The 27,988-nt window shown below is 44.1% G+C and overlaps 1 protein-coding gene across 2 annotated transcripts in view; it reads right to left on the bottom strand.

The window, feature by feature from the left end:
• Window positions 1–27,988, bottom strand: part of LOC126291602 (serine/threonine-protein kinase SIK2-like) — a 408,627-nt gene that overhangs the window by 101,208 nt on the left and 279,431 nt on the right. For both annotated transcript variants that reach the window (XM_049985138.1, XM_049985139.1), the window contains exons 2-3: window positions 14,226–14,342; window positions 1,312–1,375 (exon numbers count right to left, since the gene is read on the bottom strand). In XM_049985138.1, coding sequence (XP_049841095.1) covers window positions 1,312–1,375; window positions 14,226–14,342 — 181 coding nt within the window. The remainder of the gene's footprint in view (window positions 1–1,311; window positions 1,376–14,225; window positions 14,343–27,988) is intronic.

Below are 27,988 nucleotides of genomic sequence, written 5' to 3'. Positions count from 1 at the left end.
CGTGGAGCACCCCATTCTGCTCTCTCACGATGTCTAATGAGTACTGAGGTCGCTGGTGTCACTAAAATGTTCTACTTTTTCAGCATTGTTAAAAACTATTCAATAGTTATGATCGCATAAAATAATAATATTTAAGACAACAGGTCTCAAAGAAGTCTATATATACTATCATGTTCAGGTCTTAATATCTATTATTGTAAAAAACATGCTCATTTTACGCTTACCTCAAGCACACGATGTGAACTGGATAAAAATTGCACATTATAAATGGTTTGTCATTGCAAACACACACACATATATATATTGCTCGCAGTTGCACGTTGCATCATAGAAACACTGTACACAACAGCAGACTGTAGCTAGTTTTACCCACTTGAGCTGCTGAAGTCAGCGTGAGATGTACATGTTTTACAATAAAAGATTTTAAGACCTGAAGATGATGGCGGCGTCTGATGAAACCAGTTTTCTTAAATAAAAAAATATTTTATGCGATCTTCGCAGTTAAATGGTTTTTAACAATTAAATCTATCGCGCTTCAGCTCTCTCAAAATAGAGAATTCGATATTCAACACTGAATTATGCGGCACACCGTTTTGCTTTCTGTTTCGCCGTCTATCACTGAGAAGTGCTGGGAATATTACCACTATGACCACGGGGCAGTGGAGCGAAGCAGGTTGTGGAAATACGTGAGTTCATCAGCACCGGAAAAAGCGAACCACCATCTGGCAAAGTGATGCTGAGTGTTTTTCTGGGAATGCCATGGTGCTCAAATGGCTCTGAGTACTATGGGACTCAACATCTGAGGTCGACAGTCCCCTAGACGTAGAACTACTTAAACCTAACTAACCTAAGCACATCACACACATCCATGCCCGAGGGAGGGTTCCAACCTGCGACCGTAGCAGCAACGCGGTTCCGGACTGAAGCTCCTAGAACCGTTCGGCCACAAAGGCCGGCTTGCCATGGTGCGATGGTAACTAACACCACCGACAAGTTTCATACTTTCAGATTTTTCGAGGTGATCATTAAAACTCTTGACTACCCCACGTGATTCAGTGTTGGCAAGTGAAACTAGAAACTGCACAGATGGATATGGCATTCACTCATACTGACGTACGTTTTGCCTCTAGAGTAGATGAACAGCAACGAATGAAATGCCAAGATCGGCATAAAAATGAACGACAAAAAGCAGAAATACTGTCTTATAATTACACTGAAAAGAGAATAGTGGATATTAACCATGATGGCTTAGAACCAGTAGGTGAGGATTTCGCATTTACGGCAGGAGTGGTTGGGGGTTGACATACTCACCAAATATCTCTCCCTGACTGGCGTACTCCGATACGATGTAGATCATGTTCTTCGTCTCCATCACCTGGAAGAAACAAAAATATTACTCAGCAAAAGCACTCGAAAAATATGTGGAGTTGTAAGGGGTAAGAATACAAGTACCACATGATCTGTAGGAAATGTTAACCTATCCACAGAGTTCCACAACGTTTACAAATGATTATTTTACTACATACTTATAGTACCCAGAGCTAATTTTAGAAGTTCCACCTACCTCTAGAGATAATATGTGATGCTAGAGCATGAAATTCAGAAAGTAGCGTGGATAAAATACAGGCAGCAGAGGGTTATCTGTAATTTGAACAGGAACCTGATTGCAGTTGTAAGAATGGAGCTACGTAACAGAGAGATACCATCAAACGAAACCATATAGTTCCAGAGATCTTTTCTATTCTCAGGCATCTATGACGTATATATGCAGATTCAAGCGACGAATGGAAATTTGTTCCAGCGCTGGGATTCGAACCCGGGTCTCATGCTAACTAGGCGGATTAGCTAGCCAATACGCCATCCTGGCACAGCGGCTTTGCTCAACAGTACGGACGACCTTTGCACGCCCCCTCTCTCAATCCAAATTCCCATTCACGCCTCAACCCACTTGGTATTCTCGCTAAATTCAAACTGCATTGCATAGGCTGACTGGATTGACGAGGGAGGAGTGCTAGCGTAGTTCGTGCAGTTGTGCAAATCCACTTTGCCAGGGGGGCGTAGTGGTTAGCGCATCTCCCTAGCAAGATACGAATCCTAGGTCCGCAGCTTGTGGTCTCGCGGTCGCGATCTCGCTTCCCAAGCAAGGGGTCCCGGGTTAGATTCCCGGCGGGGTCAGGGATTTTTACCTGCTTCGAGATGACTGAGTGTTAGTGTTGTCATCATTTCATCACCATTACTGAAAGTGGCGAGGTTGGACTGAGGAAAGGTTGGTAATTTATACGCTGATAATCGCACAGTTGAGCGCCCCACAAACCAATCATAATCATCATCATCATCATCATCATCATCATCATCGAATCCTGGTACAAATTTTCACTCGGAACTTCAGTCAGCATATATACATCAGAGAGGTAGCGGTTGAGAAGAGAGACAGGCAGGCTTGTTGGCTTTCGCTGATGTTATTCAGTTTGCACACAGGGGAAGTACTAAGGACAAACAAGTGAAATTTCTAAAGGTATTTAAAATTCAGCAAGAAGTAATAAAGTTAGGCTTCATTTTTTTCTGTCACAGAAAACGAAGGACTTGGGGAATCAGCCTCAGTTCGGTTATTCATCCCTTTTAGGGAGTGTTGCAAACTTGTATGCAGGAAACTTCTTGGCAGATTAAAACTGTGTGCCGGACCGAGACTCGAACTCGGGACCTCTGCCTTTCGCGGGCAAGTGGTAGAGCACTTGCCCGCGAAAGGCAAAAGTCCCGAGTTCGAGTCTCGGGCCGGCACACAGTTTTAATCGGCCAGGAAGTTTCATATCAGCGCACACTCCACTGCAGAGTGAAAATTTCATTCTTGTACGTAGGAGAATTTCATTCTTGTACGTAGGAGTGGAACATGGGTGCCTTCATTCATAACTAGGTAATCACACAAATATCGATTCCTGTGAACGTATCTCTAACCCAACGTATGCTTAGCTTTGCTTAGTATAGTAAACTGCCTGACAAACTCGGCTTTGCCCTGGTACATACTTTACCGATTTTCTATTACAAACGAAAACAAAAACATGAACAGTGTTTGCAGTGTAGCACCGAAAAAAATTGTTCCATGCATGTGTCGGCACATCTTTCAAATTATGAAACAGTCTTACAAAGAAATATGCATATTGTACGAATGTATAAGTTCAGCGACTCTCTGCAATGTCCACGTCTCGTAGCAACGCCTCTTCATAGCTCTACAGGCAGCTGTTGTTTTCGTCGACTACTGTTTGCGCTTCGCAGCTGAAAGCTGTCAAAATTGCTGTTTATGCGCGATGCGGTAGTTTTTCCACCGAATTTCAGTGTTTACGACATCGTGTTTCTTGAACTGTGTGTCGTAAAATGATATACACTCCCGGAAATGGAAAAAAGAACACATTGACACCGGTGTGTCAGATCCACCATACTTGCTCCGGACACTGCGAGAGGGCTGTACAAGCAATGATCACACGCACGGCACAGCGGACACACCAGGAACCGCGGTGTTGGCCGTCGAATGGCGCTAGCTGCGCAGCATTTGTGCACCGCCGCCGTCAGTGTCAGCCAGTTTGCCGTGGCATACGGAGCTCCATCGCAGCATGCCGCGACAGCGTGGACGTGAACCGTATGTGCAGTTGACGGACTTTGAGCGAGGGCGTATAGTGGGCATGCGGGAGGCCGGGTGGACGTACCGCCGAATTGCTCAACACGTGGGGCGTGAGGTCTCCACAGTACATCGATGTTGTCGCCAGTGGTCGGCGGAAGGTGCACGTGCCCGTCGACCTGGGACCGGACCGCAGCGACGCACTGATGCACGCCAAGACCGTAGGATCCTACGCAGTGCCGTAGGGGACCGCACCGCCACTTCCCAGCAAATTAGGGACACTGTTGCTCCTCGGGTATCGGCGAGGACCATTCGCAACCGTCTCCATGAAGCTGGGCTACGGTCCCGCACACCGTTAGGCCGTCTTCCGCTCACGCCCCAACATCGTGCAGCCCGCCTCCAGTGGTGTCGCGACAGGCGTGAATGGAGGGACGAATGGAAACGTGTCGTCTTCAGCGATGAGAGTCGCTTCTGCCTTGGTGCCAATGATGGTCGTATGCGTGTTTGGCGCCGTGCAGGTGAGCGCCACAATCAGGACTGCATACGACCGAGGCACACAGGGCCAACACCCGGCATCATGGTGTGGGGAGCGATCTCCTACACTGGCCGTACACCTCTGGTGATCGTCGAGGGGACACTGAATAGTGCACGGTACATCCAAACCGTCATCGAACCCATCGTTCTACCATTCCTAGACCGGCAAGGGAACTTGCTGTTCCAACAGGACAATGCACGTCCGCATGTATCCCGTGCCACCTAACGTGCTGTAGAAGGTGTAAGTCAACTACCCTGGCCAGCAACAGGAAGTGGCGCGTACGTCACACCACGTGACACTGCGATCTTTCGGATGCCAGCATGTCTCCGGGAGGGAGGGAGGGAGGGAGGGAGGGAGGGCGAGTTTATGAAGAGGTCTTTGGTTGCAATAATTACACGTCTGCTGTTTGAAATTGATAAACAATATTTTATTCAAAATAATCGCCATTGCTATTTGTACCTTTCTCCCACATCTCCGACAGGCTATAGACGCCACGAGAAAAAAAAAAAAGTTTTTTCGAAGCGAACCAGTAAGCGAGCAATTTTCGTTCATCTTCATACGTACTGAATCGTTTTCTGAAGCGAAAATATGATAATCGGACGGAGTCACGTCTGAAGAATAAACCGCATGCATTATAATTTCCCAACGGAACGCCTCGATCGTTTCCCTGACTCGTTTTGCTTTGTGTGATGGGACGTTATCATGGAGCGATATGACTTTCTGTTGCCTTTTTGCATGTACCTGTCTTTTTCACGTAACGCTCGATTTAAATCGATCATTTGCTGTTGGTAGCGACCAGCGTTAATGGTTGCACCAGGTTTTAGCAGCTCATAGTAGGTGACACCCTTCGGATCCCAGCAAACAAAGAGCATTGTCTTCTTTCCAAAGCGATTTGGTCTTGTCGTGGGTATCGTTGGTTTGACTGCGTTTATCCATGATTTACGACGTTTAGGATTCTCAATATATTTCGATTTTTGATCACCTGTCAGAATTGTTTTGTATCTGGCGAGCAGCATTTCACAAGCGCTCTTTTCATTTGTTTGCTGTCTTTCATTCAGTACATGCGGAACACATTTTCCCATTTTCTACACCTGAGTGGTCAGCGTGACAGACTGTCAATCCTAAGGGCCCGGGTTCGATTCCCGGCTGGGTCGGGTGTTGTTTAATCATCATCATTTCATCCCCATCGACGCGCAAGTCGCCAAAGTGGCGTCAAATCGAAAGACCTGCACCAGGCGAACGGTCTACCAGACGGGAGGCCCTAGCCACACATTTCCATTTTCCATTCAATTGTTCCGTGAGTTCATGTTGAGTTTGATCATCATCGCCATCCAGTAAGGCCTGCAATTCGTTGTCTTCGAACTTTTTCGGTGGTTTCCCGCGCTCGTAGTTTCGCACGTCAAAATCACTACTTCTGAATTTTTTTAACCGCACGAAACAGTGTTTTCCCCAAGAGAATGTTCGCTGAAATCTTCGACAAGCATTCGGTGCGATTCTGCGGCAGTTTTCTTCAAATGATAACAGAAAACCAATGTTGTCCGCAAACCTTAGTTCGCATGCACGAAAACTCGACATGTTTATGGGTTTGAAACAGATACCGATGTATGGATCTTGGGTTACTGTGTGTTTACATTCGTCATCAGCCGTTACAGGAAGCAGACACGGTCCCACGGATACTATACTGCAGCTAGCACCATGTATAGGCCAATTCCGGTTTCATACTTCTTCACCTGGTAATGATTCTTAACTGCGCGTTAAGTTAAGACCGTTAGTGCTTACCATTTCGTTGATGTTTTGATTTCCTGTGGACAATGCACGGAGAAGAATGTTCGCGAAGTGTGGAAAAGACGACTAGTGTGACGTCACAGGTTCGCTGCGAGGCCCCATCTCAGTGTTCATGACGTCATCTCTCCTGAACTATGCGTAGTACCAAGACGATATTTTGTAAGGGCATTTAGGGGAACATTTGCACACTGTCAGCGAAATTTACTACAAGTAGAGTAATACGACAGAAGTAATAAACGCCATGCATGATGGGGCAGCTTTTCATGCATCTCAGTGTTAATGACATCTTTATAACTACGACAGGTAGATGATGCTTGCCCGACAGTGACTGTTGCCTGATAGTAAGGGACATGTGTACCAAATTTGGCTGAAACCAGGCCGGTGGTTTAGTAGTAGATGTGGAACATACACACAGACATACATACATACATTCATTCATTTTGTAATATGTATACATATTATCGTAATGGATGTTATATGTTTGTACAACACAAATGTAACTGCGTCAAAATAGTCAACACAGACAACTTTTATACTTGATGTCGATAATCTATAGATTAAGAAGAGGAGTAGCTGCGCGGTCTGAAAAGGCTTCTCACAGTCCGCGCGGCTCCCTCCGTCGGAGGTTCAAGTCCTCCCTCGGGCGTGTGTGTGTGTGTGTGTGTGTGTGTGTGTGTGTGTGTGTGTGTGTGTGTGCGCGTCGTGCTTAGCGTAAGTCAGTTTAAGTAATGTGTAAGCTTATGGACCGCAGTTTGGTCCCGTAAGACCTTCCCACAAATTACCAAACATTTCCAAGAAGAGTTGTGTATCGGAGAATGCTTTTACATCCCCCGAAGCATAGGTCGTACGAAAATAACTGAATTTTGTGAAACAAGGCAAACGTGTTTCGTTTGACTAATAAAAAAATACAGATTCACTAAGAACGCGCAGATGAATAATTTAAAATGTTTAGCTGTAGAGATTACTCCTTTTCAAAGTACCTTTCAAAATGGATCTTGTCTTCATCTATTGTAAAATTTTGTGCCCTCTCGATCAGTCGAGACGTGCGTTCAAAACACCGGATGTAACTACCGCGGTCGTTCATCTGACTGTTGTCACTCTCGGAAACTCTCGACATGTTTCTTTGCTCGGGGCTGCGTGGTATTCACCCAACTATTTGGAGATACACAACGTTCGCTACGGTACAAGAAACGCTGCAACGTAATTTTCAGTTCCTGGCACACGGGCGCCCTCCAGAGAAATGCTTTACATCACTCATGAAGCTCCCGTTACGTAAAACTCTCTCTCAGTGGTAGCTGCTCCCATAGGGCACCTGCCTGTTCGCCTTTACGTAACGGAACACGGATGACGCATCGCCGCAAACAGTAGCGTCAACAAGGAACAAGGGACACACACACACACACACACACACACACACACACACACACACACACACACGTCTGTCTGCGATAAATTCTGCAAGTCACCCAAATACGCCGCAGAGCGCACTACATCCGTTTACAAACATAGTAAAATTCCATCCATTCCCTTACATGCACAAAATGAGCCCACACTCCATTCGACCCCTGAGGGTAGCTTCAATTTATAACCACCTGGTATAACCATGGTAAATCAGTTAGCAAGTGCGACGATGTTTATTAATATTTCAATTAATTAGCGTGATTCCTTGCCCTACCGCTACTTACTGATCGGAGAGTGCTTTTTGGAACTCGTGTCTCTTTATCTTTGAACCTTTCGTGTGCGTGTGTGTGTGTGTGTGTGTGTGTGTGTGTGTGTCTGTGTCTGTGTCTGTGTCTGTGTGTGTCTGTGTGTGTGTGTGTGTGTGTGTGTCTGTGTGTCTGTGTGTCTGTGTGTGTCTGTGTGTGTGTCTGTGTGTGTGTGTCTGTGTGTGTGTGTGTCTGTGTGTGTGTGTGTCTGTGTGTGTGTGTGTGTGTGTGTCTGTGTGTGTGTGTCTGTGTGTGTGTCAGATTTCTTTCTCCGTGTTTTAATTTCAAATCATGAGTTTGGTGTTTTTTATGTTGGCTAGCTAAACTACACCACGGGCGTTAACGCCACGCGGAGAGCCTTTAGCACAACACTTCTATTCATTCAAGCGAGCTGTTTAAATTGAATTTCGAATCAAATGAGGGTTTGAATTCATCCTAAACTACTGGCCATTAAAATTGCTACACCAAGAAGAAATGCAGATAATAAACGGGTATTCATTGGAAAATATATTACACTATACTCCATTCACCGAAACAAGAGACGTACTATAAACACGGCAAGACGCGTGAACACAGCGCTGCCGTAGAGGGGTGTACAAGGCAGGGGCATCAGAAATTAAAAAATGAAAGTCGTGTTTTTTATAATTTGGTACCTGAACATGATAAAAAGATCCGAGAACTACCTTCCGACACCTTTTTTTTACATTACATTAAAATTTATTGTCACTGAAAAAGAGGTATTTAAGCTTTCGGAAAAGTAGTTTTTTCGTGTTACTCTATATTTATCACGCCATATCTCCTATGTGTGTTGCACAGCAAAATAATTTTATAATTGCCTTCAGTACTATATGTTGTTGACTGCAAATTTTCTGCCCAATAGATTCAGTAATGGTGAAGTAATAAATTAAAATCTCACGTCTGATGCAGAACTTTTTACCAAATCATCATCCGAAATATAGTAAGCGACACACTTTTCCCCTTTACATTTTTTTTGTGGGGGTGTAAGCGAGAAAATCAGGAAACAAAGACGCTTGAAAGGCTAGTTGTTGATTATTAGAGTAAGTGTGTGTGTGTTTGTAGTCAAACTGAGCATTCATTCACTGTTTATCCAATAGCATCGCATGGTTTCTTATTTTATATATACCTTTATTTCATTAGCATCACATGCGGCTGTCCTCATTATGTCATCCATAGATTCAGCAAGCGAGATCGACGTGTCAGTTATGAGTCCACCAAAGAAGCGATCAAAGAAGGTATCATTAAGTTCTTCTGAGAAGAACATGGTGATTAATGTGTATAAAACGGAACGTTACATCCAGAGCAGTCGAGGAGTGACCTTGTTTCGAAAACAGCTGCAGCTACAGGTGTTGGACGTTCTTCAGTGTATCGTGTGATAAATGATTACATGGCCACACAATCTTTGAAGTCTTCCAAGAAAGGAAAATTACGATAGAAATTTTCTGAAAGTGTTGACGACTTAGGTAGAAATGCGATACGAAGTACACGATTTTTTTTTTTTTTTTTCGTAACGAATTGCCAACAATTGACAAAGTGCTTACAGTCGTGAACGAAGATGCAGATCTGGGAAATTTTCGGAGAACTACATTTTATAAGTTATTGAGAGAAATGAATTTCAAATATGTCCGGGGTGGGCGCGATAGCTTGCTAATCGACAGTCGTGACATTTTATGGAGGCAGCGCTAACTTTTCGAACCATTAACCCCAAACGGTTGAGAGATGAAGGCAGACCCATTTACTGTTTGGACGAGACGTGGGTGAACGCAGGACATACGGGAAGTTACGTCTGGGTAGATGAAACTATAAATTCCTCAAAACAAGCGTTTCTATCCGGATTATCCACCGGAAGCAAGGTGCCATCAGGTAAAGAAAGTCTGATTATCGCAAACAATGGCAGCAAAGCAGGGTTCGTTGAAGGATGTCTGGACTTTCGAATCCAAGAGAAGTGGAGATTATCATTAGGAGATGTGCGCCGAAACCTTCGAGAAGTGGTTTCAAGATGTTCTTCCTCGGCTTCAGGAAAACGCAGTAGTTGTTCTTAATAACGCGCCGTACCATTCTCGGAGGAAAGAAAAAGTTCCCGATGCGAATTCCAATAAGCATGAAATATTAGAGTGACTAAAATCTAAAAACATCGATTTCGAAGACGGTATGTTGGAGAAATAACTTTTAGATATAGTTAAAAATAACAGAACAGCGCACAACGAATACTCAATAGAAGAACTGGCGAGAATGCAGGGAAAACTGTTCTCAGAATTCCTCCGGACCACTGTAAATTAAAGCCATCGAGTTAGTGTGGGCCAGAATCAAAAGCTATGTTGCAGCGAAAAACAAAACATACAAAATGCCGGAAGTGAAAGTACTGATAGAAGAAGCAGAGGATTGGAACAAGTGCGTCTTCCATGTCGTAGAAAAAGTGGAAACTCAAATGTGGAAACTAGACTGCATTACAGAGCAGAGAGAGAGGAGCGGTTTGTTATAAGCCTCAATGAAAACAGTTCAAGTTCGATACAGTGAACCTTGTTTCGTCCTTTATCATTATTATTACTGGTATTTTATTAAAATTGACAATTAATTGTGTTTGAATGGAGCGTTTCGTTAGCAACCTCAATGAAAATGAATCTGCTTCGACAGAATGAACTCAGTTTAACATTATTGTTAAAATTATTTCGTACATTGTTGCCCAGGTTTCTCAGGGTCCGCTGCAACAGCTCGGCAGCCAGCCGAACGCCGCCAGCTGCAAAGCGTGCGCCAAGGATTTTCCACACCCCTACCTATCACGTGAACACCGAATGCTTTCTCTGGAAACAAGCGTACTCGCTCACGTGACATTGTTTATGTTTCGTCCCAGCTCTCGGTGAATAGACTATAGAACTGACATGTGATTACATATTCACACAATTTGGGTGCATAGTTACTGAGAAATCAGTACCCAGAACAACCACTTCTGGCCGTAGTAACGGCCTTGATACGCCTGGGCATTTAGTCAAACAGAGCTTGGATGGCGGGTACAGGTACAGCTGCCCATGCAGCTTCAACACGATACCACAGTTCATCAAGAGTAGTGACTGGCGTATTGTGACGAACCAGTTGCTCGACGACGATTGACCAGACGTTTTCAATTGGTGAGAGATCTGGAGAATGTGCTGGCCAAGGCAGCAGCTGAAATATTTTCTGTATCCAGAAAGGCCCGTACAGGACCTACAACATGTGGTTGTGCATTATCCTGCTGAAATGTAGGGTTTCGCTGGGACCGAATGAAGGGTAGAGCCAAAGGTCGTAACACATCTGAAATGTAACGTCCACTGTTCAAAGTGCCGCCAATGCGAACAAGAGGTGACCGAGACGTGTAACTAATGGGACCCCATACCATCACGCCGGGTAATACGCCAGTATTGCGATGACGAATATACGCTTCCACGAACGTTCACCGCGACGTCGCCAAACACGGGAACGACCATCATGATGCTGTAAACAGCACCTGGATTCATTCGAAAAAAAATTACGTTTTGCCATTCGTGCACCAGGCTCGTCGTTGAGTAAACCATCGCAGGCACTGCTGCCTGTGATGCAGCGTCAAGGGTAACCGCAGCCATGATGTCCGAGCTCGTAGCCCATACTGCTGCAAAAATCGTCGAACTGTTCGTGCATATGGTTGTTGTCTTGCAAAACGTCCCCGTCTGTTGACTCAGGGATCGAGACGTGGCTGCACGATCCGTTACAGCCATGCGGATAAGATGCCCGTCGTCTCGACTGCTTGTTATACGAGGCCGTTGGGATCCGGCACGGCGGTCCGTATTACCCTCCTGAACCCACCGATTCCATATTCTGCTAACAGTCATTGGATCTCGACCAACGCGAGCAGCAATGTCGCGATACGATAAACCGCAATCGCGATAGGTTACAATCCGACCTTTATCAAAGTCGGAAACGTGATGGTGCGAATTTCTCCTCCTTACACGAGGCATCACAACGACGTTTTACCAGGCAACGCCTGTCAACTGCTGTTTGTGTATGAGAAATCGGTTGGAAACTTTCCTCATGTCGGCACGGTGTAGGTGTCGCCACAGGCGCCAACCTTGTGCGAATCCACTGAATAGCTTTTCAGCTTTGCATATCGTATCACAGCATCTTCTTCCTTGTGGACTCTTACAGGAGCGGTTCACACAAGTGAAACTACAGTAACTTCTGTCCTAACTGATCTTTAGCGCTTGAGATTCAGTTGTCAGTTTTGTTTAGAAAGGGAGCCGCCACAGAATACACAGAAAAATTGCAAAATACCACTCGCAACAATTTAAACCACAAGCAGTTCGACCGGTGTTAGGGAGCGCGCCCTGGGTCCCTATTCCATAAGGGGGCAGAGCTTATCACCCCGAGAGCGCTTGTCTTAGTCAGAGGTAGGGACTCCCAAATCCGATCGACGAGATGGAAAGAAAACACTGCCTTCCTTCCGGGGAGCGGAGCGGAGACGAGCAGGCAAAGAAATCAAGAGGACGCCGCTGCAGCCCTGGGGCCGGGCCAGGCTATCTCGACCAGACACACCACACTTCCCAAGATGACTCGCGCCTCCTACGCTGGTTTCATTGGCTCTCTTGGGCGCGTTCAATGTATCGTATGTCTCGCTCGTTCCATGCCTTCAGTGGCCAGATACGGGGTGGTTCAAAAGGTTGTGCACAAACAAACGGAGCTGATACCCGAGGCAAAATACAACAACTTTGGAACAGGAACTTACGGTCTTGGAAGCAATCCTCAACCAACGAAACCTCTGAAATGTCTGCAACACTGAAGAGGATCAGAGCACAGGGACCGTAAGTTCAGCAAAGATGACACATTATGTCTTTGTAAGCACTGCTGGAGGCAGCTAAATGGAGCACCTACAGATTCTACTGTGGGACTTCTACGAAGTAACGTCACATATCCCTGACGTTGGACCGGTAGCAGAGGTCCAATTGCACGCCCACGTCGCTCTCCTGATCTCAAGCCTGTATTATTCGTATGTGATGTGTTTGCAGAAAGACTGTTCGATACAGTGATGTGCGTTTGTATTAAGGTACCAAATATGAAATATCTGTAGTATTTAATCCGTCTTCAGCAATTTTTTTTTCAATAATCAGCCACCATCTCCACAAAAGAGATTTTACAGTGAAGTACCAAAGAAACTGGTATATAGGCGTGCGTATTTAAATACAGAGGTATGTAAACAGGTAGAATACGGCGCTGCGGTCGGTAACGTCTCCTGTGTATAAGACAAGAGTTTGGCGCGGTCTTTACGTCGTTTACTGTTGCTACAATGGCAGGTTATCAAGATTTAAGCGTGTCTGAACGTCGTGTTATAGTCGGCGGACGAGCGATGGGACACAGCATCTCCGAGGCAGCGATGAAGTGGGGATTTTTCCGTACGACCGTTTCACAAGATTTGATGTTTTACCGGATTCCTGATATTCACGGTACATCTAAGTCTACAGCCATACTCCGCAACCCACCTGACGGTGTGTGGCGGAGGGTACCTTAAGTACCTCTATCGGTTTTCCCTTCTATTCCAGTCTCGTATTGTTCGTGGAAAGAAAGATTGTCGGTATGCCTCTGTGTGGGCTCTAATCTCTCTGATTTTATCCTCATGGTCTCTTAGTGAGATACACGTAGGAGGGACCAATATATACTCCTCGGTGAAGGTATGTTCTCGAAACTTTAACAAAAGGAGGTTACCTATCATCTCCGTAACGCTTTCGAGATTACTAAATGATCCTGTAACGAAGCGCGCTGCTCTCCGTTGGATCTTCTCTATCTCTTCTATCAATCCTATCTGGTATGGATCCCACACCGGTGAGCAGTATTCAAGCAGTGGGCGAACAAGTGTACTGTAACCTACTACTTTTGTTTTCGGACTGCATTTCCTTAGGATTCTTCCAATGAATCTCAGTCTGGCATCTGCTTTACCGGCGATTAATTTTATATGGTCACTGCATTTTAAATCACTCCTAATGCCTACTCCCAGATAATTTATTGAATTAACTGCTTCCAGTTGCTGACCCGCTATATTGTAGCTAGATGATAAGGGATCTATCTTTCTATGTATTCGCAGCACATTACACTTGTCTACATTGAGATTCAACTGCCATTCCTTTCCATGCGTCAATTTGTTGCAGATCCTCCTGCATTTCAGTACAATTTTCCATTATTACAACCTCTCGATATACTACAGCATCATCCGCAAAAAGCCTCATTGGACTTCCAATGTTATCCACAAGGTAATATTTATACATATATTGTGATTAGCAACGGTCCTACGACACTCCCCTGTGGCACACCTGAAATCACTCTTACTTCGGAAGACTCCTCTCCGTCTCCCTCTCTGACATAACGCAGTAGCAGAAAATATCTAATTCTGGACCTTCGTTGCGCCTAGTTATATCTCTCCATGTACTAGAAAATGGCTGCACATGACTATACGTGTAGGGACTTGAAAGGAAATAGAAAATTTTACAGCAAGCAACAGTTCGAGTATCACTGATCGGACGTGTATGTTGCAAGTGAAGTGTGGTTCTGGAAGAGCGATGGCCTGCTAGCTTACCTGGTAGAGGTTGATGATGTGCGGGTGGTCGAGCGTCTTCATGATGTCCACCTCGCGGTACACCTTGCGCAGGTTCGCCGCGTCCAACTGCGACTTGTCGATGATCTTGATGGCCACCTGCAACAGACCAACAGGCGCCCGCGTCAGGCCCCGGCAACAGGCGCAGCTGCTGGAGGACGTAGGAGCCGCACACGGACACCCCACGTTAACCTATACAGTAAATCCACCGATGATGGAAGGAAGAGTATCACAGCTCTAAGCACGATGTAAACAAATCATCATCAGCATCATCATCAAAGCTAGTGATATAGCATTTTGTCATGCTTCCCTGCCCATCAGCTCACCCCCAAGGAACACTCTACCAAGAAATTCTATAAATGTACATATAACACTCGAACTGTCATACTCTGCACACCAGAGCTACGAAAAAAAATAAACAAAATATACAAACTGAGTAGTCCATACGCAAGATAGGCAACATCAACGAGAGTGTGAGCTCAGGAGCGCCGTGGTCCCGTGGTTAGCGTGAGCAGCTGCCAAACGAGGGGTCCTTGGTTCAAGTCTTCTCTCGCGTCAAAAGTTTACTTACTTTATTTTCGCAAAGTTATGATCCGTCCGTTCGTTGATTGACGTCTCTGTTCACCGTAATAAGTTTAGTGCCTGTGTTTTGCGAGCACACAGTAAAACCGTGCGATTAGTAGACGAAAGGAGGTGTGTCTCCAATGGAAACCGAAAACATTTGATCACAAGGTCATAGGTCAACCGATTCCTCCACAGGAAAACACGTCTGATATATACGACACCGGTGACGGCATGTGCGTCACATGACAGGAATATGTTGTCGATCCACCTAACTTGTACACGTGGCGAATGGGTAAAAAGATTCTTCTACCTTGCGCGATTTATGTTGTCTTGTGGATCTGATAATCACTCCCAAAAAAGTGATGAAAACGTAAGAGTTTGTCACATAAACTGCAACAAATAAATGCAACAGTTTCACTGTCGCATCGGACGGACGGAAGGACAGATACTAATTGTCTGAAAATAAAAAATTATAACTTTTCACTCGAGGGAAGACTTGAATCAACGCTAACCACGGGACCACGGCGCTCCTGAGCTCACATTCTCCTCGATGTTGCATATGTTGCGCATTGGACTACTCAGTTTGTATATCTTGCTTATTTTTTTTCATAGTTCCACATAACTTCTTCCTGTTGTCTCGATTGATCTGTGTTCAATTTTTCACGGCCTATCCACTGTGCCAAATTACAACTAAATCAGAGGGGGGTGCGATGGGGAGGTTCCCTTTAAGTGAAACGATGTTACATTGTGTACGTTGTGATGCTGCAAGAGATAAGTGAGTGTTGGCAGTATGATTCTGCAATGAGTAGCACGACACATGCACTTCTGAAATTTTAGAACGAATGCTTTTCAAACCTTGTACTCTTTCAAACTATAATTACTAGTACTTCATGCAAAAGTGATGTACAAAGCACTGGTTCAAAAATAACAAAATCCTGACATCGTCATTCTGTTGTTGAAGGTAGTGAGATTATTGTACTAGTGTTATGCGTTGGCTTAAACCTTGGTTCCTATTCTGTGTTTGGTTTCCCGCAGTTATTGCGATTAAGCTGTTCTTCGCTCTTTCCGTGAGAGGCATCTTGTACTATCTTTGGCTGTGTTGTGTGCGAGGAGTCGGTCGGTTGGCGTGGAGCAGCGAGGAAACCTCCGCGGGGAGTAGTTTGGCCAGGGCCGCTGGCGATCTCTACGCGGTGTCTGAGTGTGTGGGGCTTTTCCCATTGCTAGGAGGTCCGTGGCTCACCGACCCTGGACAAGAAAGTTGAGTTCGGAATTAATTTATCAACAAGCTAACGCTGTCCACATTGTGTCGTCTGGTTCTCGTTGTTGGCTGCTGGGACATTCCCGCGAGCAACAACGTGTGTGTTCGAGTTGGCGAAGGTTTAGCCCCTGTCCGGTGGAGTCTAACCGTATTTCGTTATTTGGAATCTGAGTGCACCAGCAAAACTTTCTGCCTTGTGGCCGTTAACGTTCCGGTTACCTGCCCTGGCCATTTACGTAAATTCACGCAGTGTCCTTTCCTCACCGTGTTGTCGCTGTCCAGTACGGTGTGTAGTTTGACAGCTTAATGTATGCTTCGTTCTGGGCGTCCATGCCTTTTAGCGTTTTGCATTGTACTCCCAATTGTGTGTTGGTCGAGTGGAGCGCAAGTTATCTTGTCGGTGGGTCCGTTGACTGTCTGTTGGTTGGTTGGTTTGTCGTCGCATCGTGAATGGTTGGGTCTACTGCCTGTCTCACCTAAGTGATCGTTATTATTTATAGTGCTGGCCGACCCCCGAAACTTCTGAGCGCCGTTAGCTGCACTGCCTTTTCGCTGTAAGAGTCCACGAGGAAGAACATGCTGTGATCTGGAAAATGATTAGCTTTTCAGAGCATTCACACAAGGTTGGCGCCGGTGGCGACACCTACAACGTGCTTACATGAGGAAAGTTTCCACCGATTTAGTGTTGTGTGTATTTATATGGCTCATAGCCGATGGTTTTGAATTAAAGTTGAATTGGTGTTTGTAGTCATGGGCCTTCAGCCGTTTTAAAATTAAAGTTCCTTAGACTGTTTGAGGCCTTCAGCCTATTTTAAGATAAGGCTTTCTTGTTTAAATTTATTTGACCTTGAGTTTTAAGTCATGGGGCCTTCATACGCTTTAAACTTAAGAATCTTGGTCTTTCGAGCATCAGACTGTTTGGGGCCTTTAGCCTAATTGAAGACAAGGCCTTATGTCTTGTGTTTGTTATTTAATTTTACCTTGACTTAAATCATCGGCCTTCAGGCGTCTTTAAATTTAGGTTGTTGCTTTTGAAGTGTTAGATTTTTGGGCCTAAGGCCAATTTATAGAACGTGAGGCCTTCTGCCTTCTAAATATTCTTCTGGCTTTAATCTCCCCCCCCCCCCCCATTTTTTTAAAGATGAAAGTGGTTATGACCTTAAGGCATAAGACAGTGTGGCGTATTCAGCCGATAACTAAGTTCAACAATTTGTACTGTAATGTTTGGTCAAATAAATAAAGTTATGTGTGTTGGAGTGTAACTGACAGCCGCTTATTTTGGCCCCTTTCCACAATTCCAACTACCTGTCCTGTCCTGCGGGTTTAGCAGGTCTTTCAGGTAGGATCGGGTGGTAGTGATGTTACTCTAGGATTCGGTTCAATAGGCTATAATAGTTGCACGCTACATGGGACAGTCGACATACTAGTGACTGGGACCACCCTACTGCTTTCAACGTATAAGTCAACGTCAACATCAACATCTACATGATTACTCTGCAATTCACCATCAAATACCAGGCAGAGCGTTCAGCGAACCATCTTCAAGCTATTTCTCTATCTTTACGCATTCGAACAGAGCGCGGTGGTTTTAATGATTGCCATCCACATTCGCGTAACTCTTATTTCGCAGTGATACAAAACGCACTGCCCTTCTTTGAACTTTTTCGTTTTTCTTCGTCAGTCGTACGTGATGCGGATCCCACACCGCTCAGCAATATTCCAGAAGAGGACGGACAAGCGTGGTGTAGGTAGCGTCTTCAGTACCCGAACTATCCGTTCACTAGCACTGAAAGACCTGAGTCGAAACAAGGGCCCCGGAGTAGACAACATTCCATTGGAACTACTGACGGCCTTGGGAGAGCCAGTCCTGACAAAACTCTACCAGCTGGTGAGCAAGATGTATGAGACAGGCGAAATACCGTCAGACTTCAAGAAGAATATAATAATTCCAATCCCAAAGAAAACAGGTGCTGACAGATGTGAAAATTAGCAAAAACAGTTTAATAAGTAACAGCTGCAAAATACTAACACAAAATCTTTACAGACGAATGGAAAAACTGGTAGAAGCCGACCTCGGGGAAGATCAGTTTGGATTCCGTAGAAATCTTGGAACACGTGAGACAATACTGACCTTACGACTCATCTTAGAAGAAAGATTTAAAAAGCCAAACCTACGTTTCTAGCATTTGTAGACTTAGAGAAAGCTTTTGACAATGTTGACTGGAATACTCTCTTTCAAATTCTGAAGGTGGCAGGGGTAAAATATATGGAGCGAAAGGCTATTTACAATTTGTACAGAATCCAGATGGCAGTTACAAGAGTCGAGGGACATGAAAGGGAAGCAGTGGTTGGGAAGGGAGTGAGACAGGGCTGTAGTCTCCCTCCGATGTTATTCAATCTGTACATTGAGCAAGCAGTGAAGGAAACAAAAGAAAAATTCGGAGTAGGTATTAAAGTCCATGGAGAAGAAATAAAAACTTTGAGGTTCGCCGATGACATCGTAATTCTGTCAGAGACAGCAAAGGACTTGGAAGAGCAGTTGAACGGAATGGGCAGTGTCTTGAGAGGAGTATATAAGATGAACATCAACAAAAGCAAAACGAGGATAATGGAATGTAGTCGAATTAAGTCGGGTGACGCTGAGGGAATTAAATTAAGAAGTGAGACACGTAAAGTAGTAAAGGAGTTTTGCTATTTGGGGAGCAAAATAACTGATGATGGTCGAAGTAAAGAGGATATAAAATGTAGACTGATAATGGCAAGGAAAGCGTTTCTGAAGAAAAGAAATTTGTTAACATCGAGTATAGATTTAAGTGTCAGGAAGTCATTTCTGAAAGTATTTGTATGGAGTGTAGCCATGTATGGAATTGAAACATGGACGATAAATAGTTTGGACAAGAAGAGAATAGAAGCTTTCGAAATGTGGTGCTACAGAAGAATGCTGAAGATTAGATGGGTAGATCACATAACTAATGCAGTATTGAATCGCATTGGGGAGAAGAGAAGTTTGTGGCACAACTTGACCAGAAGAAGGATCGGTTGGCAGGACATGTTCTGAGGCATCAAGGGATCACCAATTTCGTACTGGAGGGCACCGTGGAGGGTAAAAATCGTAGAAGGAGACCAAGGTTTTTAACATGGCTGTCAATCAGCGACTGTTGTATAATACAGTCGCGAACACAATTAATTTGTACCCTATGTTTCGGTGTCACAAGGAACACCTTCTCCGGACAAAATTAAAACTAAATGTTACAGCATAACGTACCAAAAAATATGAAAGCTGCGGTCATACCTGATAGCGTCAGATAGAATTAAAATAAAATGCAACAGAGGTGCAAGCCACTAGGGGCTGCCATGTGTCCTCTGCTACACTCAACACAAAACTGACTATCTGACGCTGTCAGGTATGACTGCAGCTTTCATATTTTTGGTACGTTATGCTGTAACATTTAGTTTTAATTTTGTCCGAAGAAGGTGTCCCTTGTGACACCGAAACCTAGGTTACAAATTAATTGTGTCCGCGACTGACGGCTGTGTCTTTCAAACTTTTGCATAAAAAAATATCTGCAGTGTGTCTGAGCAGCTAAAATTTTGATATGTTCCTTTCGGTGTATTCTTCCTGAATAAAATCATTCATGGCAGGTTTCGACATGTCGGATTAAACATTTCCCTTGTTAGTCAAACTACTGCCATTCTGAAAATATTTTCAGTATTTAAAACACTAGACAAATGAAGGGTAATTGTGGAGGTCCTCCAGCAAAGTTGTCAGGTAGATCGAATCAGTATACTGACCATTCATAGCATCTGCAAGTATATGTAAGAGAAGGAAACAGCACTGTAGGCTAAAACTGATTTCTAAGATACAGTTCATAACATACTCAACGGTGAAAACAGCGTAAGGCCGTAGGTACAAAATAGAACAAACTAGACACGCCCCTTTCTTACCGTCTCAAACCAGACACAGAACGCACAGCTTGCGAGAGTAGCCCTGCCTTCAACAGCTACAAGGCAATACTGACTGCCAGGTGAATACTACATATTACGTGGACGCTGTGAAACGATGTACACGTGACCAAGAGCTCTCGATCGCTCTCTTACAATCCAGTGAACCGCACAAGAAATCAAAGTTTACCAAAAGATTATGATGCCTTAAATCCAACTGTGTTCTGTACACTGTCTTTGTTGTGTCTAAAAATGGCTCTGAGCACTATGGGACTTAACATCTTTGGTCATCAGTCCCCTAGAACTTAGAACTACTTAAACCTAACTAAACTAAGGACATCACACATATCCATGCCCAAGGCAGGATTCGAACCTGCGACCGTTGCGGTCGCGCTGTTCCAGACTGTAGCGCCTAGAACGGCTCGGCCACTCCGGCCGGCTGTTGTATCTAAAAATTTCAACTTACTCGAATAGATTCAAAACCTGATCTCTCTCTTTTCTATGGCGTATTAAAGGATTTTCAGCAAGAGTTGTGACACTACGCCCCTCTTCCCGTAGGTGTGAGGTTAATGTTATCTGGAATTTGTTAAATTGAGATGTCCCTGAAGCCTTTTACTGAAGGACCTGTAAGTTTTTTCCGCGTATTTTTGAGGCAATCGTAAACAGTAAATACCCGCTGCGTTATATCTATTACGGAAAAAAACCTTTATGCCTATGTTTTCCACTCACGTTAGAACAAACAAAATACGGTGTTGTCGGATCTCACACAAAGGCCAATTTTCTCCAAGATGGAACCTAAATATGGCAGCCTACTAAATAAATACCGCGTCAACAGCCTGATCAGTTGGTTGAAGCGTTATACCATCCCACCTAGTTCCCATGAGGGAGAGTACATTTTTGTTTCTTTAGTATATGACTAAAGTCTGCTTCATATCAATTTTGATAAGCAATATATTGTTTCATTAATAAATTCTGCTTCATGTCCATTTTGATGAGCTATTTATTGTATTAGTGCGTATTCTTTACTTTGAACCTCTTTTGAAAATATATTAAACAACAATGCCATTGGCTGAACACCTAGGCAGATAGAGGCTAAATAAATTCTGTTAAAAAAATATCTCCTATTGTCTGTCTCAACCACGTCGATGATGGCAAAGTCATATGGAACACCACGCACAAGCCTGGATTTTATGTAAGTGGAATTTTGTTTCCTTTTGTACACATCACGCATTTTCTACACAGTTTTCGTGGTCGTCTGCGTGTATAAAGGTAAGAGATTTTTTCCAACATTTGTAATAACATGTAAAAATTAATCAGGGAAAGCTATCGGGTATTCAGCGGGTGGCAGCGTTAAGATATCGCGACTTTTCGGTCAATGTCAAACTCATCATCGGCTGGCGCGAAGTGTCGAGATATTGCGGATGTGCCAATATTTACCTAGCAGTTGGCCCCCTCCACACGGCTGCGGGCGGCTGCGTCCTGTGCTGGGGGAGGACGGGGATGGCGTTGGGGGTGTAGTGGTGGGGGAGGCCTGTGGGCCGGAGGTTGCTCTCCACTCCTCCTCTCTCTGCACTCCGGATGCGCCTTGCGTACTACGCAGAACTGTGCGCGCTCACCGTCGTATTTGCGCTAACGCGGGATTTCAGGCCGAGAGTAACTTGGTAACCTTCGCCCCTATTGACGAGTATTTCTATGGATTCCTTTACAGAAATTCGCAACAGCGTATCGCTACAGGTTTTCTCAAGAACTGCGAATAGGAATGAAAATGGAGGATGCCACCCAGTCGGCAGTGTTCGCGCCACTGCAAGCGGCAGCCCCGCCACACGTCCCTGATTTGCGGGTTGCCGAAGCGGAAGGCGAAGAGGAAGGAGAGTCTCGCAGGCGACAAGGGGAATACACTAAGGGGCAATGACACCAACAAGACAGCGCTGAAGGAATATACGGGATATTACACTGTGTAACTTCTAAACTGTCTGGCCTGCTAATCTGGTGGTAATTAGCGTGTCTTGAAACCGAAAGATCGTGGGGTCGCATCCCACACGGACCGCGGAATATTAAACTCTACCTTTACCCTAGCTTTATGCTAGATTTGCCGAGAACGGTCCTTGATGCGGATTCCAGGTTAAACTGCAAGCAGGTAGAAGAGCCAGGGGTTAATTACTAATGAACGGCTCCAGCGAGAACTTCTGCAATCTGAAGTAATCATCATATATTTTCTGTGTAATACGTTCAGTAACCACTATAGGAAAAAAACATTAAAAACAAGTAATTTCAAAACTATCTTCTTCTCGATAAAGTGAACTTACATTTACCATGACATAAAATATGATCTGTACCTGTGGCACATCGTACATGTAATGTTTGTAAGATGCGTTGTCATCACTGTTAGTGACCTTTTAACACAGTACCAGTTGCACGTTACCTCAGTAACGGATTCCAGGGAGCAAAAACATTTGAGTGTGTGTTTTATATAACTGATGACCGAATTTTAAAATGCTGTCATAATGTGCTCATTAAGGTAACTGACTGACAGCTCATACAGTATAACGACTGTTTACATACAGGTGTTAAACCTATAAAAATGTAAAACTGAATGAAAAGTCTAACAGTCCGCATTATCTGTATTTATTGAAGTCACACAACCGGGTTCTCAAATAAGTTGCATCTTCTAGTGTATTTAATGCTATATGATATGGTATAGGGAGTTATTACAGAATGCCGTAGAGTAGCAGTTGGCGCGGCTAGGCAAAGTTCTCAGCATTTTACATGTAGTAAAACCATCAGTGATTAATGTACACTCCGTGTTAAAATCGCGATTAACTGTCACACTTGAGCGATTAAGATGCCGGTTGTTCAAAAACTCAGTATAAAAGTTATACATCGATACATCGGAATTGTGAATATTGTCACAAAAATATGTCTTACTTCGCAGAAAAGTAGTATGATATTACTTGTATCGAGAACTGGGGTTGGAGTGCCGTAATGGTCACGTAAATAAAGAACCATTACAACCTGGTCACATGACTTACGATTACAGTTGCTACGAGCTGACGGTAGGGTTCGAGTGTCCAGCGGACCACACGACAGCAGGGACTCCTCCTCCTCCTCCTCCTCCTCCTCCTCCTCCTCCTGTAGTGGTCAATCCAAGGATTGGTTTGCAACAGCTACTGTGGCAGCTTGTCTCCATTCTGTGCGTCTTTCAGCTTTTCTCTTCATTTCTTTACAGGTGTTACATCCCACATCTTTCACGATTTGATCCATGTACCTCAGTCGTGGTATTCCTCTCGGTCTTTTTCCCTCGACATATCCCTCTATGATTGTGTTCAGGAATCCTTTATGTCTTAATAGATGGCCTGTAAATTGCACTCTTATTTTAACAATGAAACTCCAGAAGCTTCTCTTCTCACCTGCTCTTTCCAGAACCACATCGTCTGTGACCTTGTCGATACATTTTATTTTGAGCATACGTCTACAGCACCACATTTCAAAAGAATTTAGCTTCTGGTCTTCCTCTGTCCCGAGAGTCCATGTTTCACACTCTTAGCATGCCACACTCCACACATATGATTTCAAAAATCTTTTCCCGATTTCAAGGCTGATGCTCTTAGATGTTAAGATGTCTTTCTTCTTCGTAAAAACAGCCTTTGCTTGAGCAATTCTACTTCTCACTTCTGCCTTGCTCCTTCCATCCCTGGTAATATTACTGCCCAGATAAGTAAATTTATCAACTTGTTCAAGCAGTTCACTGCCTACATGAACTTGAACTTTCACTTCATATATTTTGTCGCATGCCATTACTTTTGTTTTTGCTTTATTAATTCTCACATTATATTCTTCCCCCATAACTTTATCCATTCTATTCAGTAGGACTACAAGATCTTCACTTTCAGCCAGGACAACTATATCATCTGCATATCTTATCATATCTATTCGTTGGCTATGACTTACTACACCTGTCTGTGAATTTTCCCTTACTTTTTTCAGCGCCTCTTCAATGTATACGTTAAAGATAACGGGGCATAGTGCGCAACCTTGTCGGACACCTTTCCGTATCTGCACCTCTTCTTGTTTTGTCCGTCCACGGATAACTGCTGTCTCGTTTTTGTACAGGTTCCATATCATTTTTCTATCTTTATAGTCTATTCCTACTTTTTTGAGTGCCTCAAACATGTTATCCCATTTAACATTATCAAAGTCTTTCTCTACACCTACGAAAGCTATGTATGTTGTCAGGATCTTATCTAGTCGTTTCTGTATTATTAGTTTTAGAGCAAATATTGCTTCTCTGGTTCCTCTAACTTTCTTTAATCCAAACTGGTCTTCGGAGAGTGTAGCTTCGACTTTTTAGGATAATTGAGGTTACTATTTTAGAGGCGTGAGTAACTAGGCTGAGCGTCCTATAACTTTCACATCTTGTAGCATCTGCCTTCTTTGGAATGGGGATCGTAACGTTTTTCTCAAAGTCTGTAGGAATTTTACCCTGGACACTAGTTGTCAAAAAGACGCTGTGCAAGCTGGCGCTGGCTCCATAATGGCGCGGGCTGTGTTTACAAGAAATGTACTAGCTCCCCTGGTCCAACTGAACTGATAATTTACGGGATATGATTATGTTCAGCTACTTCCATACCATTTGCCGCGAAACAATGGTGGGATGTTTGTAGACGAAAATGTGCCATTCCACCTGGCCATAATTGTTCGCAGATGGTTTGAAGAACATTGTGGACAATTGGAGAGAATGGTTTGCCAGCCAGCCCGTCCGACATGAACCGCACTGAACATTCATTGGACATAATCGAAGGGTCGGTTCACGCATATCCTGCACTGGCAGCACTTTTGCAATTGTGGACGACTATACATGCAGCATGGCTCAATATTTCTGCAGGGGACTTGGTGAGTCCATGCCACGTCGAGTTGCTGCACTACGCCGGGTTAAAGGTGCCCCATAACTTTCCACATCTGTGTGTGTGTGTGTGTGTGTGTGTGTGTGTGTGTGTGTGTGTGTGTGTGTGTGTCGAAGGATGAGGCGGTCTGTATAAGCAGGTGCAATTTAGTATGTCACAGCTGCAAAATACTAACGCGAATTCTTCACAGACGAATTGAAAAACTGGTAGAAGCCGACCTCGGGGAAGGTCAGTTTTGATTCTGTAGAAATGCTGGAACACGTGAGGCAATACTGACCTTACGACTTATCTTACAAGAAAGATTAAGGAAAGGCAAACCTACATTTCTAGCATTTGTAGACTTAGAGAAAACTTTTGACAATGTTGACTGGAATACTCTCTTTGAATTTCTGAAGATGACAGGGGTCAAATACAGGGAGCGGAAGGCTATTTACAATTTGTACAGAAACCAGATGGCAGTTACACGAGTCGAGGGGCATGAAAGGGAAGCAGTGGTTGGGAACGGGGTGAGACAGGGTTGTAGCCTCTCCCCGATGCTCTTCAATCTCTCTATGCAGCAAGCAGTGAAGGAAACTAAAGTTCGTAGTAGGTATTAAAATCCATGGAGAAGCAGTACAAACTTTGAGGTTCGCTGATGACGTAATTCTGTCAGTGACAGCAAAGGACTTGGAAGAGCTGTTGAACGGAATGGGCAGTGTCTTGGAAGGAGCATATACGATGAACAACAACAAAAGCAAAAAAGAAGGATAATGCAATGTAGTCGAATTAAGTCGGGTGATGCTGAGGAAATTAGATTGGGAAATGAGACACTTAAAGTAGTAAAGGAGTTTTGCTTTTTGGGGAGCAAATTAACTGATGATGGTCGAAGTAGAGAGGATATAAAATGTAGACTGGCAATGGCAAGGAAAGCGTTTCTGAAGAAGAGAAATTTGTTAGTGCCAAGTACAGATTTAAGTGTCAGGAAGTCGTTTCTGAAAGTATTTGTATGGGGTGTACCCATATATGGAAGTGAAACATGGTCGATAAATAGTTTGGACAAGAAGAGAATAGAAGCTTTTGAAATGTGGTGCTGCAGATGAACGCTGAAGATTAGATGGGTAGATCACATAACTAATGAGGAGGTATTTAACAGGATTCGGGAGAAGAGGAGTTTGTGGCACAACTTGACAAGAAGGAGGGACCGGTTGGTAGGACATGTTCTGAGGCATCAAGATGTCACCAATTTAGTATTGGAGGGCAGCGTGGAGGGTAAAAATCGTAGAGGGAGACCAAGAGATGAATACACCAAGCAGATTGAGAAGGATGTAGGTTGCAGTAGGTACTGGGAGATGAAGCTTGCACAGGATAGAGCTGCATCAAACCGGTTTCAGGACACAACAACAACAACAACAACAACAACGTGTACAGTGACTGTAACGGGTTCGAACAGAGAAAGCGGTTGCCCTTGAGCGGTGGTCTTGCCTTCTGAGGAGACCCCCTGTTACGACGACGCCGGCCGCCGCCTTTATCGTTTTCCGATGCTCGGCGCGGCGCAGCGCGGCGTGTCTGACGTCAGACAGTGGGATTGGGCGACCTTTGGGGGCGCTGTATACGTTTAGGGTCCGTGCCCAGGGGCCGGGGCCGTACACGCCGGCCCGCAAGTTTCGCCGACACAACAGCCAGCTCAAGTCTCCACCTCTGGCAGTATAGTCTGTCGGTAAACTGAAGAGCGAGTCCCCACTCTGCCAACCCGGCTACGTCCCAAGGCGCTTCTACATGCCGTTTCACAACGCAGTACCGGCCCTGCGATTTAAATCTGTGGCGACGCCGTGTCCCGGCTGCGTTCATTTTTAGACAAATGTATTAAGACCATAAGGAATAGAAAAGACGATAGCTTCTTTCGAAATACAACAATAGAGTAAATAATATTAACGTAACGGAAGTCAGGATTCTGCTACAAACATAGAACCGAATACCTGTTCATGTGAATATGGTATATGTTCCTCTGCTGCTATTCTTAAAAGGAACCGCACATAATTCAATCAATCTGTAGAATGTAAGGCATGTTCTTACTTTGTGTTTCTACTGAAAGGTAGAAGTTTTCTTTGAAGGACTGTATTGAAACTTAACAATTCTTGCAACATGAAGAGTGTTTAAAAAGTAAGCAGAAATTTATAATTTTGTGTGTTAGTCCGATTTGCACTACTTTTTTGCCACTATCTTCGTGAACATGTCTCTAAAGTATGTGTAAAATGTTACGCATATTGGCTATTTACTCTGTTGTCAGTTGTCAAAAAGGTTACATGTGTTTTGGTAGAATCAACGATTATTTGTTTTGTATAAAAGTAAGTTAGAGACTCTGTATCAAATTTTGTTGTAAGAATGGAATGAAGTGTATGAAATTTTTAGAAATGTTGAATATTGCTTTTGGTGAACTTGTTATGAGTAAACCAAGGGCATACAAGTGGTATAAACATTTCAAAGTGGGTCTTAAAGGGCAGCAGTTTTACAAGTATGGACGAGATTAAAATTGTGCAGTTAGAAGACCTATAAACTATCCCGAAGAAACAGTTCCTGCAGTGTTTCGGGAATTGGAAAAAGCACTGGCATAAGTGTATAGTACGTAATGGGGAATATTTTGAAGAGTATAACATTGCTATAGACTAAAAAATAAATCTTACCAAAAAATAAAAGTTAATATGTAAGCGCACCTCGTATGTCAAGCTTTCTGCTTGGAAGTCCAGGATAGGGGTACGTGTTCCGAAGGAAATTTCATCAGTGTTTACAATAGATATTGCGCACATGTTTTAAGCAATATGTCTTAGAATCGGATGAATAGTGACCGAGACAGAGATTTAGTGTTCCATCAGCATCAAAGGTTTTACGTGATTTTGAAACTGTCTATAACGATGGGTTTCCTCACAAAATTATTAATTTCTTTCGTGGCGATTCCAGTAAACCATGCGGCTTATTTCCGCGTTCCTTCTGTATGCGTCCTGTTGGGCGAGGCTGACGTTTCCCGAAATTGCAGCCGTTTGGTTGTGAGTAGTATTATTAGCCATTAGTTCTTTTTGCGCCGCCTCTTCAACATACGCTGTACT

The sequence above is a fragment of the Schistocerca gregaria genome, chromosome 9, assembly GCF_023897955.1.
Source record: "Schistocerca gregaria isolate iqSchGreg1 chromosome 9, iqSchGreg1.2, whole genome shotgun sequence".
Lineage (NCBI taxonomy): Eukaryota > Metazoa > Arthropoda > Insecta > Orthoptera > Acrididae > Schistocerca > Schistocerca gregaria.
Note: the sequence above shows the minus strand (reverse complement) of the source record. Positions and strands in the feature narration are given on the sequence as shown.